Source organism: Otolemur garnettii, unplaced genomic scaffold (genome assembly GCF_000181295.1).
Source record: "Otolemur garnettii isolate 467f Iridium unplaced genomic scaffold, OtoGar3 scaffold00177, whole genome shotgun sequence".
NCBI lineage: Eukaryota > Metazoa > Chordata > Mammalia > Primates > Galagidae > Otolemur > Otolemur garnettii.
Window position 1 is genome coordinate 196120 of NW_003852572.1, and position 15536 is coordinate 211655.

The 15536-nt window shown below is 45.1% G+C and overlaps 1 protein-coding gene across 1 annotated transcript in view; it reads left to right on the top strand.

Annotated features, from left to right (window-relative positions):
• KLHL2 (kelch like family member 2) overlaps positions 1–15536 on the top strand; it is a 115915-nt gene continuing 100379 nt past the window's right edge. Inside the window, exon 1 of the mRNA XM_023519472.1 lies at positions 1–97. Within this exon, the coding sequence (XP_023375240.1) occupies positions 72–97 (26 nt within the window). The 5' untranslated portion in view covers positions 1–71. The remainder of the gene's footprint in view (positions 98–15536) is intronic.

The following is a 15536-nucleotide window of genomic DNA, read 5'->3' on the forward strand; positions in this document are numbered from 1 at the left end:
GGCGTCCACGGCTGGAATGGTGCTGGCGGCGGCGGTCGCTGCCTGCGTGCTGAAGCCCGAGAGGAGCCACAATGGAGACGCCGCCGCTGCCTCCCGCGTGAGTGAGCGGCGGGCGGGCCGCGCCGCTGCGGATGAGCGCGCCGCTGCGGCGACACGCGCGGGCCCGGGGCAGCCGGCGGGAGGCGGGAGGTGCGGGACGTGACGAGGCGCGGCGCGGCGCGGCGCCCGCAGTGTCCAGGCGGACGTGGACGGAAACTCAGCCTGGCCCGCGGCCACTTAAAACGCTGCCCAGGATTCCCGGGGAAGGGTCTTACTGGTCCCTGGAGAACCGGAGATTCGGGCATGGGCCGTGCGTGGGGGGCTCCGCCCGTCCCGCCTCTGCCTCCGGTAGACACCGGCTGCGGCGCCCGCGCCCACAGCTTTGCGACGGCTGGAGCCGGCACGCACGGAGTTCGTTGAAAAAGGGAAACTGCAAAGTACCGAACGCCGTTTCTTAAGGAATTGATCTTAGGTTGCTCGCTTCTCCGATTTATAAAAAAAATTAAGGTCTGAGGAGCCTTCACAGCACTGAATGAGCCGGGGCTGTTCAGGACATGTGACCTCTTTTACCTGGCACTGCAGAAAATTTCAATCAGAAATCGGAGCATCTTGTTTCCTGGGTACCTTGGGCTGATTAGTAGTGCATCGGCTTACCAAGCAAGCACAGGTATCTTTTTCTTTGGTGCCAAAGTCCACTCAAAATCACCCGCAACAAAATTACTCCCTAGAAATAACAGCAGCACAAAAATCACGTAGAAGATACTACTACGTTATTCAGCACAAGGGTTTTTGGGTTTTGTTGGTAAATCATATTGGTAAAAGTGGACCTTAAATCCTCAGGAGTTTTGAAGATTTCAGTTTTGATTCGCTGTTCCTTTAGGAAGGAACAACAGCCCTTTGGATCTGACTTTTCAAACCGCAGACAGAGCTCATTGTGAAAAACGGCGAGCCTTTTCGTGAGAGCTTTTTCACGGAGCCTTGTCGGTTTTTGGTTAGATTAGCTTCAGCCCACGGCAGTTGTACCTCACCAGCCTCTGGTGATTATTTGGTAGAATTCCAGCCCAAATATGGCTGTTTGGCTTGAGCTGAATACTTTTTTGCTGTTGAGTCCTTTTAGGAGAGCTAATGGGATTCTTGAACTACAATTTCTAAAAGTGCATTTCAGAATTTGTAGCTTGAGTGGAACAGGTCACTGGAGTGGATGATAAGACTTGAATTGACCCTCCTGGGTGAATGGAAGCGAGGGCTCAGCCTGGATTGCTGTGGATTGGAGGACTCTGTGATCTGGTCTTGTTCTTCAGCAGTTTAGGGGAGAGGCTTGAGCCCCCCAGGTGGGTCCTTAACCCCTGCAGGTGAGCACAGCATGAGCTCACTCAGGGCTGTCCAGGCAGGAGAGCTCTATGGGCAGGTTGTACCCTTTGTGTGTGTTATCTGTAGCAACCCTGCCTCCTAGACCAGTTTCTGCTGTCCCTTTTCACTTTTGTAGCAGAGCGAACTGAAGGAAAGAGGGAGGGAATCTTAGGATGTAGGTGAAAAGAAAGGTATGGAAAAGGCAGTCTCTAGTGGGAGGGAATCAAGACATAGAAAATAATTTAAATATAAGTAATAAAAATGAAACAGACGTGTTCATGCAAATATTGCTAAACTGAATCTAGGGCAGGTCAGCTAACATAATTTTGATGACCAGTACAGTGCGTTGGTATTGAGACTTCATCAGTAGTGCTTGAATAAGAGTCTGGGATAAAATGGAAAACCAGGAATGCCAGCATGGATGAAAAGAATTGTTAGAACTGTTAGTCATCTGTGGCTGAAGTTGGCGTTAATTTTAAACACAGATAGGTTTTATTTTTGTTGGGACTATCCGGGACTCACCCTCATTCTAGAACTTGTCATGGTGTTATTTGTTTCTCTGTGGATTAGGAATTTTTATTTTTTCCCCTTCCTAACCCTTGGCCTGCTTGTTTCCACTCCCATTAACTTCCTTCCAGCTGATCACATGGATTTGATAAACACTGGCAGTGTCTTGGGGCTGAGACTTCACTGGGCCTCACTGCTATGGCTGGGCGAGGACAGAATCCAGTGGAAGATATTGGGAAGGTTCAGCTTTTCATAAGGTTAGGTGTTTACCCTGAGCTTTAAGGCTCAGAGAGATGTTTGACTTGGATTTAAAGTGCCTTGGATGGTGTGATTGGAAGTAGGGACCCAGATTGTTTTTGTGTGAGTGTCTATTTATTAATTCATCGATCTGCGAGTATTTGAATGCCTGTCTCTGCCTGATGTTGTGTGTGGTTTTACTTGTGCTTCCTTTAACCATCCAAGTTTACCTTGCTCCCCTTTGGCCTGTGAGCACATCTGGGAGGATGGCAGGCATCTATGTCCAGGCACCCCAGTTGTGTCAGTATGGGCTCCTTGCAATTGGGTTTTGTTCTCCTCCCTGCCTTCAAGCTCTTCTCATCCTTTTTGATTCTAATATCAATTGTTGGACTTTGTATTTTTCTTTATCGTGTTTTGCAACCTAGAGTGTAGGTGGCATTTAGATTCTGTTGCATTTTAGGTTTTGGGTGACATGAAGACCGTGTGACATTTGCTTCCAATTAAACCAGAAAGATGTGCAACTAAAAATTAGATGTAGATTAGTGAAGGTATTTCAGGTAGTAAACTGAGATGTGCCTCAGTGGAAATGTGAAGTGATCTGCCCTGACTTCAGAAGTGTTTTACACACCCTAGCTTTCATAATTGTTAGAGTGAAGGATTTTCCTAATTGAGTTGAAGGAAGGATGTGAGGTCTAGGACTGGGTGCTCCCCCTTTCACCTCTCCTCACTGAACCATTTTCTTGGCTCATGTGTTCATACTCTGTACAGGCCTTGCTTTCTGCCTTTCCTCCAAAAAACTGAACAAACTTTCGTCAGATAACACCCATATCTCCTTTCAGCGGATGATTCCATGTCATTTTAGACTCTCATCAGGAGAGGTGGTCAGGCACTGGTGAACGGACAAGTGTATTGGCTGTATTCTGAGGGATTGGACAGTACATTGCTTGGATCAGAGCTGAGATGCTCATGTTTTGGGATTTTTCATTGACCTGTAAAATAAAAAATTGAAATTGGACATGGAATTGCTAAGCTTTTGTTTTGCCAAGTAAAAGAATTATTTGCAAAATAAGAATTATCAGCTTGATCACCATCTTTTTATGAAAGAAGAAAAAATTTTAATACCCTTCCTCATATAAGGAAGGATGTAATCTGACTAAAGGATAGTTTTTGAATTTAATAAATGCAGTTTTTATGAAAACTTATCCATTGTCCTCATTTTGTCAGAGGCTAGTAAAAAGTTCATTGAAGCCTGACCTTTGCAGTCTACTGAGCTAAGTCACCTTTAATGTTCTTCCTAATTCTAGAAAGATTCAATTACTGTGAATTTGCCACCTTATTGTAGGTTATTCCAGAATTCTTTTATTTTTATAGTGCATTGGAGTGAGTGTGTGTGTGTGTATATATTTTTTTTTTTTGAGACAGTCTCACTATGTTGCCCTCGGTAGACTGCTGTGGCATCACAGCTCACAACAACCTCAAACTTGGGCTTAAGCAATTCTCTTGCCTCAGCCTCCTAAGTTGCTGGCCCTCTAGGCACCCACCACAACGCTTGGCTATTTTTTTGAGACAGAGTCTTAAGCTGTTGCCGTGGGTAGAATGCTGTGGTATCACAGCTCACAGCAACCTCAAACTCTTGGGTTTAAGCAATTCTCTTATCTCAGCCTCCCAAGTAGCTGGGACTACAGGCACCTGCCACAATATTTTTTGGTTGTAGTTGTCATTGTTGTTTGGCAGGCCTGGGCTGGATTTGAACTTGCCAGCTCTGGTGTATGTGGCTAGCTGCTCTAGTCGCTGAGCCCCTGCTGTTTTTTTGTTGTAGTTGTCATTGTTTAGCTGGCCCTGGCTGGGTTCAAACCCGCCAGCCTTGGTGTATGTGGCGAGCGACATGAGTACTGTGTTATGGGTGCTGAGCCTGGAGTGTATTCTTGATTTTGTTTAGTCCTAAGTGTTAATTGGGCATCTCTTACAGATAAATCTCCCCAGTGATAGACAAAGATATTTAGGCACAACAGTTTCCCAAGACATATGGATAATGTGTGTTGCAGGAAGTGTTATATTTAGGGACAATTTTGAAGTGCATTTGGGAACTTGAGAAACGGGTTCTCGAAATAGGTAGCATTTATGTGGTAGTTTAAAAAATTTTCAACCCTGGGAAATCCCTCCCTCACCCCACAAGTCCCAAGTCTTGTTTCTAATGCACTTTTTGTAATGTGCATAGTAGGCATTCAGTAGGCATTAGTAAGTGCACTTTTCTGAAGTTGACTGTAAGCTTACGGTTCTGTGGCTGTTGCAGATCTGCACTTGGATGCATATGAGCAGCATTCAATTTCTTAAGATTGGGCAGAAGGTTCTTTCAAGGTGACACAGAGAGAGAAAATTGCCTTTCATTGCTTTTCAATAGTGTTCTCCCAAATTTCAAATGGATTTACTATCTATGATGAGGCAGTTTGGGTTTTTCTTTTTTCTTTTTTGAGATAGAGTCTCACTGTGTCCCTGGCTCAAGTGTTGTGGTGTCCTAGCTCATAGCAACCTCAAACGCCAGGGATCAAGCAGTCCCCTTCCTGAGTAGCTGGGATTATAGGCGCCCACTACCATGCCTGGTTAGTTTTTCTGCTTTTAGTAGAGATGGGGTTTCACTCTTGCTCAGGCTAATCTCTAACTCCTGAGCTCAAGGAATCCTCCTGCCCCAAGCTCCCGGAATGCTGGGGTTACAAGTGTGACCCGCTGCTCCCTGTCCAGTTTTCATTTGTAATTGTTGAGTGCTTGACATGGTTTTGCAGATATTTCAGAAAACAAAGCCTTTTTCCTCATGGTTGAAACCAGTAGTAAACAAAAACAAGCATAGCTGTAGTAATAAGTGCAATAAGCAAAAATGAAGCAGAATTGAGGGGCAGAGAGTGACAGTTCCCAGAGGGTCAGCATGTCTTTGAATAGGTGACATTTTAGTGTAGTCCAGAAGCGGGGGTGGGGGGGTGGGGGGAGGCACTGTGAACAGAGAGCAGTGACTGTGTTAGACAGTTGCTATGATGAGTGGTCAGTATCCTCTGTGTGCTATCCACTGTCCTATCTTACGTGGAAGACTATTGGCATTTGCTAAAATATTCCTTTGACCAGTTCCTTTTGCTAATTCTGCCTTGGAAAACAAGCCCTTGCTTTCCATAGCTCCACTCTTTCTGGTTTCCTCCTCAGGTTGCTAAATGTGATCTCCATACTTTATTACTCCCTTGTCAACAACCTTACAGTGTAGGTCCATTATTATTATTATTTTTCAGCTGAGGAAACAGAGGTTAAGTTACTTTCCCAAACTTAGCAGGTATTGGAAAAGTTGGGACTTGGATCTCTGCCCATCACTTTTTCTCACTGTCTCACCTTTCTCTCCTGTTACTGTTGGTGGGCAGTGGCACTTCACAGAAGTCTTGGCCAGTTCTTTCCAGTCACGTTAATCTTTTAAGTCACAGCCCATCTGTATCTGCCGTCCAGCCTCTAGGTCTGTCTATGCTGTGGCTTGGAAGTTTGAGCTTCTAACACTATCTGCTGTCATACCATCTCTTCTTATTCAATGGGATAACCATTCTTCTGGTCCCTGATACCCAAAACATTTGCATAGTCTGTGGTTTTTCTTTCTCCTCCATATTTTATCAAGTCTCCAGGAACTGTGTCAAGTGTGCATTCTGGCCACCACTGTTCTGAGGAATGGATTTCATCACTTGATACCCGAATGTTTTCAGTGGTCTCCTGTTGTGTTCTCTCCTCACCTTTCAGGCCACCTGCTCCTTTAACCCTCTAACACAGTGGTTCTCAACCTTTCTAATGCCACAGCCCTTTAATACAGTTTCTGTGGGTCCCGTGGGTTGAGAACCACTGCTCTGACATCTCTGAGTCAGTGAAATCACTTATCAAAACCACATAGGCAGTCACAGCCCTCCATCAGTCTTTGACCTCACCTTACAGAGCCACGATCATTGTGTATGTGCTCAAAACTCTTAGCATAAACTCTCACAAGCCAGAGTTCTCCAGCCTTTTCCTACTTCTGTCCCCTGTCCACAGTTAAAGAACTTGGAGTTCCTCTGAGGCCCAGTGGGAGCCTCATCTCCTTCTCAGACTTACCTACTCCAGCCCCCTAAAGCTCATTTTTGCATGCCTGTAGTCTTTGTAATTGGTGGTTGATGATCTCCAGCTGTCTTTGCATCTCTGTAGCATTTGTAATTATTAGTCCATGATCTTGCATCTGTGTGTTGACCTGGTCGTTCCTTGGTTAGGGTGTGCCTTCCCATTCGAGGGTAGGACATCTGGGCAGCATTGACACTTCTGATTTGTTAACAGCTATGGTCATTTTGAGTATTGCCAATAACTTTTTTTTTTTTTTTGAGACGGAGCCTCAAGCTATCCCCCTGGGTAGAGTGCCATGGCATCACACTCACAGCAACCTCCAACTCCTGGGCTCAAGCGAGTCTCCTGCCTCAGCCTCCCAAGTAGCCGGGACCACAGGCGCCCGCCACAACGCCTGGCCATTTTTTGGTTGCAGCCATCATTGTTGTTTGGCGGGCCTGGGCTGGGGATACGAACCCGCCACCCCAGGTGTATGTGGCTGGCGCCCCAGCTGCTTGAGCCACAGGCGCCGAGCTGCCAATAACTTTGAATTGAATGTTGCAGTTAAAAGTGTGGACGTTCACTAAAATGTGGGAAACCTGTCTCCATAATTAGTTTACCTCCTAACCTCAACAATTTTCTTCTAAACTTTGTTTACATTCATAAGGCCTGACAAGTTCACAAACTCATCCTAGAGTAAGTGCTACTTATCTCACTGCTGAGTATTTGTATCGGCACCTTCAAGGTACTCCCCTTGCACCAATCCACCCTTCAAAACAGCTTGGAACTCTTTTTTTGGAGTGGCTATCTGAGCTGTCATTGTATGGTACACGATGCAACAATCATGACCACCACTCAGCAAGACACCCTGTGTGTGGTCAGAAACAGCCTGTGAGATACTGATAACTTTGTGTACCAAGGTTATGAAACCCTGCCAGTTTGCTGCCATGGTGAGTGCATGGTGGCAAGTTAGTGAACTTAATTGTCAGACTTTCCTACTCTGATGATCATTCCAGAAAAAGAGGCTCAGAATTGCTTTGAGGGATGGGCAAGATGGTGACATTGGCACAGAGCTTCCCAGGGGAGTGCCCTGTAGTGAGAGTCAGCAGAGAGAGCACTTTTCCTGGGACGAGTTCCTGAACTTAATTGTCAGACCCCCCTAGTGCTTAGTTGCTTATATAATTCCCAGAGATAAGTAGGTGAGGTGTTACTATCCTTTTTTTTTTTTTTTTTTTTTTTTTTTGAGACTCTCAAGCTGTTGCCCTGGGTAGAGTGGCCTGGTGTGATAGCTCACAGCAACCTTCAACTCTTGGGCCCAAGTGATCCTCCTGACTCAGTTTTTCTATTTTTAGTAGAGATGCGTCTTGCTCTTGCTCAGGCAGGTTTCAGACTCGTGAGCTCAAGCAATCCACCCGCTTCGGCCTCCCAGAGTGCTGGGATTACAGGTGTGAGTCCCCTCCCCCGCACCTGCCTCAGGTGTTAGTATCTGTGACTTTCATATTATATTTCATGTTAGACATATTGGTGGAATAAATCTTACAGCAAAACATGTAAAGCTCAGATAGACCAAGTTGCATGGCAATGTTGGCATGGACAAGAAGGCAGCCCAGGCCTTCCCGAGTCCGGCCTCTTCTGCTGCCCTTTCAGTCAAGTCTAGAGAATGTGTCTGGGTCAGCTGAATTGCCAAGTTACCTCGCTGTCCCCTCTTACCAGCCAAGTGAGGGTAGAACTAGGAAAACTGGCGAAACAAAGGTCAGGAATACTCATGGTGAAAGAAATGGACATGTTTGGAGTGGACCATCCACCTCTTTTCCCCATTTTGGCACCTCAGATACCCCACACTGACACAGCTTTGTTAATTGTTGGTACAGTATTCTTGAAAAGATTGATCTTGCATAAGACAAGCTTTTACCCTGGTCCCTCTTCTGGTAATAGTCACTGTCAGGGACAAAAAGTGCCTGATTGTGCTGTTTGTCATGTAGGTGGGAGGGGAGGAGGGGAGGAGCTGAGTTGAATTGAAGCAGGCTTTTTACAGCTCTATTGTTCTACTATCAGAGACCCATTATACTCCTGCCAGTCACTCCGCCTCTCCGCAGATGGCCCAGCCAGCTCCTCCTGCCGGTCCTCTCCACATACTTAAGGGAAAGCCACGGTGCATGGTCTAGGGGGAGGACAATGCTGGGACCAGTGTGTAATTCCACCCTCTGCCCTTCAGTAGGCTCAGGGCTCTGATTTTTAACTGTGAATCTATTTTACTAAGTTTGGGCAATTGTAGTTTTTCTAGATGTTTTCCTTTCTGGCGCTGGAAAATAAGAGATGTAACTTTTTTTTTCTTTTCGTAGTTTTGGCCAGGGCCGGGCTCAAGCCAGCCACCCTCGGCCCCACTCCTTGAGCCATAGGCGCCGCCCAAGAGACATAACTTTTAACAATATATGTGTTCTAACTGAAAGTGTTCAGTGGCTTTATCAGGAAATTATCTATAAGGTATTCTGTGACTTGATGCAAAATGGAAAATTTTTATCTCACAATATGGTTCATATTCAATTCTGAGGGTTTGCATACTGAAGATAAAATCCAAGTTCTTACATGGCTATAGGGCAGATACTGACTTAAAAAAACTCTAGTTAGTAAGTAGTATGACTGTTTTGTAGATTACGGTTAGTTTGCTGGTTCCTTCCTTTCTGAGAATTCAGTTTTTGTCAGTGGTCTATTCTTAAGCAGAGTTAGAAAGTCAACTCATCTGAGAAGCCAGCCTTACCACACTGGGAATTTGTAGCAGTCAGTCATTGAAGGAAGGGTTTAGGATTACCTGCTATAAATTGTGCAGTGCTCTGGACTCCAAACCCTTGGGAAGTCAGCAATCTCAGTATAGGCTCCTGGATGGTTACAAGACTACTTGTGGAATGTGAAGTTGGGGACTTAAAGGTGAAAGAAACTTGAGAAAGTATGTCCTGCAGGTACTTTAAAGAAGACGGTTCTCAGAATGAGAAGCTTTTCTGGAGAAGGCAAGCTCTTTGCTTTAGCAAGGAAGTGGGGAGGAGGTGTATTCTGGACTCTGTGATGGGGAGTGATGCTCTTGCCTCAGCCTCCCAAGTAGCTGGGACTAGTAGGTGCTGTCCACAACTATTTTTAGAGATGGGGTCTTGCTATAGCTCACGCTAGTCTCAAACTGGTGAGCTCAAGCAATCCACCCACCTCAGCTTCCCAGTGTGTTGGGATTACAGGTGTGAGCCACCTTGCTGGGCCCTAATTTCTAAGTTGCCAAGCAAATGTAAACACTCTTGACTCTTAAATAATGATACTTTTTCTAGGGCAAAGTTGCTTTTACTTCCACTCTGAGCATTAATAACTTCTGTGATAACTTTGCTAATCCTCTGTATATTTTTCCTCTGTGGCAACCTCTAAATTATCATGCTAGAAGCAGATATAAAGTAAATACAAAATAAATACTATCTGTCTAAATATGTGGATGTGCAGTGTTACAAGCTCAGAAAGTTTGGATGGGCTGCATGTGCCTGTCTCTACATAATTTCCTCTTACCCTGGCTTCCTACTCTTTTTGCTCTACACTGTGCTGTGTTTCCTCATGCCTCTAGATGTGACTGTCTTTCTCCCTTTGGCTTCCAGACTTGGCAAGGCTCCCCGGTTCTTAGCCTAGGTCTAGCACACCCTCTAGTGCACCCCTCAGAGGCTGCAGGGAGGAGCGTACTTCTTCATCTTCCACTCCAGCTGTGGGCTACCCTCCCCCCCAAGTCCCTGCACTAATTCCTTTGTTAGGCCCCTTTAAAAACGCATGTGCTGAGGAAGTAGAACCATTGTCTTCCTCCTACAGGGTGAGACCTTAAAGAATCAGGTGCCTGAACTAGTGTTATTTCTGGGGTTGGGGGAACAAGGGGATTTCTGTGATTAATTTGCAAGATTACCTTAATGTCGAGTGCCTCGGATTCATCATATACCATCCATGTAACCACTGATTCTCAAATTTCTATCTCTGGCTAGATTTGTTTATCTGATGATTCGATGTCTTCACTTGGTTATCTGATACCTTAAAACCAGCATGGAGTTCTGATCTTCCTATCCCAAACCTGTTACACCCTGCGGCCTTCCCCATCTCAGTTAATGGAAGCTCAGTCCTTCCATGTGCTTGGGCCAAGAGACTTACAGTCACTGGGGCTTCCTTTGACATGGCAGGTCCATTGTGTGAACAGATCTTATTGGCTCTTCAGAACATCCAGAACTCAGCTGTTCCTCAGCATCCCTGCTGCTGCGCCCTGCCTGAGCTGCTGTCTTCTTCACTGCACTGCTGTGATGCCCTCCTGTGTAGACTTTCCTTACCCAGGAGCCACAGTGGCCTGTTGGGAACACTAAGCTGAGTTGTATTGCTCCTCTGCAGTGCCTCCCACCTCACTCAAGGCCAAAGTCCTGACAGTGTCCTGTGGGAGCCCACATGATGTTCACTCCCCTTCCCTGGGCCCCATGCTGCCCTTGCTCTGGCTCTTTCCTCTTTCTGGATGTTCTTCCCTCTCCTAGCCTTTTGTTCCGTTTTAGTTTTCAGTTAGGCCTTCCCTAAGCACCCCAGTCACCACTGCAAATGCATCCTGCACTTCTCACCCCCATTTCTCATTCTCTTTGCTCTGCCATAACACTGTTTTTTTCTGTTTCCATAACACTCGGCTGTTTCCTAAGACACTGTCTGAGGACAGGGATCTTTGTTTTATTTCTTCATTCATTTCAAGTGCCTTAAGAATAGTGCTTGGTACATCGTTGGCACTAAAAAAATTGCTGAATAAATTAATAAATAATAATATAAAAAAGATCATCTGTTGAGAAATGGGTCAGGAAAGGACTAGAAGTACAGCAATTAGTTATGATGCTTGCTTGTTCTTTGATATATATGTCAGTATGATTTTCTTTCTTTCTTTTTTTTTTTTTTTTTGAGACAGAGTTTCATTGTGTTGCTTTCGGTAGAGTGCGGTGACATCACAGCTCACGGCAACCTCAAACTCTTAGGCTGAAGAGATTCTCTTGCCTCAGCCTCCCACGCTGGGACTACAGGCGCCTGCCATGACACCCCTCTATTTGTTGTTGTTGTTGTTGTTGCAGTTGTCATTATTGTTTAGCTGGCCCAGGCTGGATTTGAACCCACCAGCCTCAGTGTATGTGGCTGGCGCTATAACCACTGTGCTATGGGTACCAAGCCAACCCTAGTATGATTTTTTTAGGCTTAACTTTTTTTTAAGCCTGATTAAAAAATTGGTGTCCTGATTTTTTTTTTTTTTTTTTTTTTGCAGTTTTTGGCCGTGGCTGGGTTTGAACCTGCCATCTCCAGTATATAGAGCCAGCGCTGTACTCTTTGAGCCACAGGTGCTGCCCTCTAAACGATTTTTATATACTTCTTTCCTCTTCTATTCCTACTGTACCTCCTCCTCTCCCCCCTTCTTTTTGCACTTTTGCATATTTTTATATGATCTCTTGACTCCTTTTACACACATTCAGAGGCTGAATCCCCTCCTCCCCACCCTCCATCCCTGGTCTTGCTACCTCTGTTGTCCTGCTGTGGACACAGGCCCAGCTGTGGCTGGTTGAGGTCATATACAGAGGTCAGAGCCCTCTTTTGACTGAAGTCATGAGTGGAGAGTCTGGGTAATCTCCCAACGCCAGCCTCGCCAGCCCTACTGTGGGTTTGAGTTGTTTTCAATAGTAAGTTTGGATTATTTTTGAGAGTTCTGTCTAGTGAACCAGGTAGGTTCACTCATCTAGGATCTTCCTGGAGGCCTAGATTCTGCTGACAACCAAAAGGTGCCTCTCTGGTTGCAGTCTCAATCCTTTATTGCAGTTTCAGGTTTACTGGTCCCTAAGTTCCTTTTATTTTCTGTTCACAGTCTCTTTGTGTTAGCTTTAATCTCATTTACTTTCTTCTTCCAGTTTTTACTATGGGTACCACTCAGTCATGGATTCCCCCTTCCTCACCTCTAAGCTGTTGTCTAACTAACCTCAAACCTCTGGGTCTTTACCCTGACCTCAAACCTAAATGCCTTATTTTTCTATGTAATACTGCTTGGTCTATGTACATACTTGGCAGTGGTTCACATTGACCTAAACATGGCACCTTTGATATCTCAATTCTCACTAATCTCAAAAATTACTGTCACAAATTAGCCATGCATTTCTTATATTCCAAAATATTCCTTCTCTGTGTTCATCCTGTGAACCCTCTCAAATTCTCCTTGCTCGAATACCTCCAAATAATCACCCCCTTCCACTTTCTCCTTCTCCAACTTCCACCCTCCCCCTCTTCCCCAGTGTGCGGTAAAATAAAAAAAAAAAAAATGGCAAACCTAGGATGGATAAATGTGCCAAACCCAGTTTCCCTGACCCATACTAGGTCTGGCCGTGCCTTTGCACCTCCCACTTCCAAAATACCATGACCTCTATACCCCCTCCGAGAAGTCACGAGAACAGAAGGCATTGTCAGGGTTCATGTCCCATTCTCTCTCTCAGACCTCTCCCACATAAATCAAAGATTAGGCTCCTTCTCTATGGATCAAAAAAATACTTTCAAGAATTTAGATATCTAACTCAATCATATGATTTAACCTGGTGTGATTTATGTTATCCTCACCTCCACTCTAACTTGGGAGGAAAGAGAGCAAGTCCGGACTCAAGCCCAAATTTATGCTGAAGACCTGTGCAGAATGGATCAAAATCTGCCAGAAGAAACTAGGGCTGTTTCCCAGAGGACCCCAATTGGAATTACCAAACTGATGCTACTGGAATCCACCTCCGTAACCACATGGTCTAGTGCCTCTTAGAGGGGCTGAAGAAAGCAGCCCATAAGGTGGTCAGTTATGATAAGTTAAGAGAAATGAACTTGAAACGGGATGAAAATCCTGCCCAGTTTTTAGCTCATCTTAATGAAGCTCTCCAGCGATATGTTACCCCATCCCCGGAGAGCTACCAAGGCAGTCTCGTTGTTAACATGTATTTTATCTCTCAGTCTGTACCTGACATCTGAAAAAAACTCAAAAAATCTCCCAAGGTCCCTAAACCCCCAATGAGATCTTACTAACCAGGCTTTTAAAGTTTTTAATAATTGTGAGTGAGGACACTGCCTTTTAAAAGGCAGCGGCTCTGAAGATTCCAGTTATTGGCTTCTGCAATTAGGCAAAACCCAGCAGTTTCTTAAATTCCCCAAGGTACTCTAAAAAGATGAAATTTTCCCCAAGACTGTGTTTTAAATGTGGCAGGCCAGGTCACTGGGCAAAACTACGCCCAAAGCCATCCCCTGTCCACAAACTGTGTCCAACCTGCAGAAGGCCTCACTGGAAGTTTAACAAACCAAGTTCTTCTGAGAATTTGGTTCACAGACATTCCCAGAATAAGGCAAAATTCTGCCCAAGTCCTCCTGGGGACCTGGTTTGCAGATGTACCCAAAACGTGCCTGAATTTCCTTCTGGGCCTAGCTGTTGAAGATTCATGGTTCCTGCAGGATCAGAGTGCCCCCTGGATAATTACAAAGTCGAAACTTTGGAGGAATTTGCTAGTGGAAGGTAAACCAGTTTCTTTTTTAATAGACATGGGAGCAACCTCTTCCATGCTGCCATCTTATAAAGGTCCTTTAGAACAGACAGAGATCTCGATGATGGGTATTGATGGTAATGTAATCCACCCCCATCCTACTCCACCTTTATGGTGCACACTTTCCGGACACTCTCTCGCATTCATTCCTTATTCCCTCATGTAATGTTCCCCAACCAGGTTGAGATACTCTCTCAAAATTGCAAGCAACCTTGACGATTCCCACTGGTCCCCACCTGTCAATATTCCTGCTCCTCTCCAACCCCTTCCCGACAACCCCTCCGTTCTCTCAATCTGACCTCCCTGTAGATCCTATTGTAACACTACACCCTTTCCCAAATATTTCTCTTTTTCCCTTACCTAATCCTGGAGACACCTGGTTTATTGATGGCATTTCTTTTAAGCCCACTGCTCACTCCATTGCCAAGGCAGGTTCTGCTATTGTGTCTTCTTCCCACATTATCACCTCTGTAACTCTGCCTCCTAGCACTTCCTCACAACAAGCAGAACTCTTAGCCCTCACTAAAGCTTTACAACTCTACCATGCCATATGGCATTAAAGGGGATTCATTACCACCCAAGGCTCCTCTATCATCAGTGCCACCCTTCTTAAAGACCTCCTAAATGGAGCTACACTTCCAAAGGAAACCGCCATTATTCACTGTAAAGATTACAACCTTATTCCTAGATTGGTCTCCCCAGCTCTATTCAGAGTGACAACAGCCCAACTTTCTTTAGCCATGTCATCTCTCAAATCTCACAAGCCCTAGGAATTCAGTGGCTTCTACATGTGCCTTACAGACCTCAGTCATCAGGAAAAGTAGAACAGAGAAATAACATCCTTACACAACATCTCACAAAATTAATACTCCAACACAACAAGACTGGATTTGGGATTAAGCTCCTCCCCATTGCCTTACTCCACATTCTCTCCACCCCTCGCAACCCCTTTTTTATAGCCCTTTTGAAATAATGTATGGCAGAACTATTATCCTAGGCCCTGGCCCTCCCCCAGACTATTTTCCCATCGTCCAGGAAACTAGACACAAACTTAGAAAAACAATCTATGGACTTTTACCCCAACCCTCAGCAGAGAAAGTCACAGACCAATTGGCAGCACAGCAAATTCTCCTCAAATCTCCTTTGCCCTGCAAGACTTTATCTCCTCGTTGGATAGGCCCTCACCCGGTTCCTTACAGCACCCTGACAGAGTGTGCCTTGTGGACCCCCCAGTTTGTATTAACCAATCCCAAATAAAACTGTGTCCTACAGAAAAACCTTCCAACGCTGAAGACCTATCACTGGAAGTCACAAGTACTATCCCCTGCCACCTTAAATTCACCAGGATCCCTGAAGAATCCACTTCCTAATAAATGTGTAACATTCCTCCTGACTTTTTCCTTTTCTCCATAACTTTTCTCAGAATCCCTAGCTGCTCTCACACGTTCAAAGTTGGAACGAACTACTTGGAGCCTCTGAAAATCCGTGGCTACAGGGCACCTTCTCTCAGAAGAAACCCAATTTTCTTCTTCCTTCTTTTTCCCCTCTAGCTACCCCTTCTATCAATTCTGGCCTTTCTGCCCTACCCATCAATCCCAACTGATGATAAAATCACCAATTATAATCCTTCTCATTCTCAGTTACAGATCAGCAATTTCTTGCTTCATCTCTGGATTTATTGAACAATCACCTGAAAACTGCTCGTATCATTGCCCTACTAAATACCAACCATCTCAA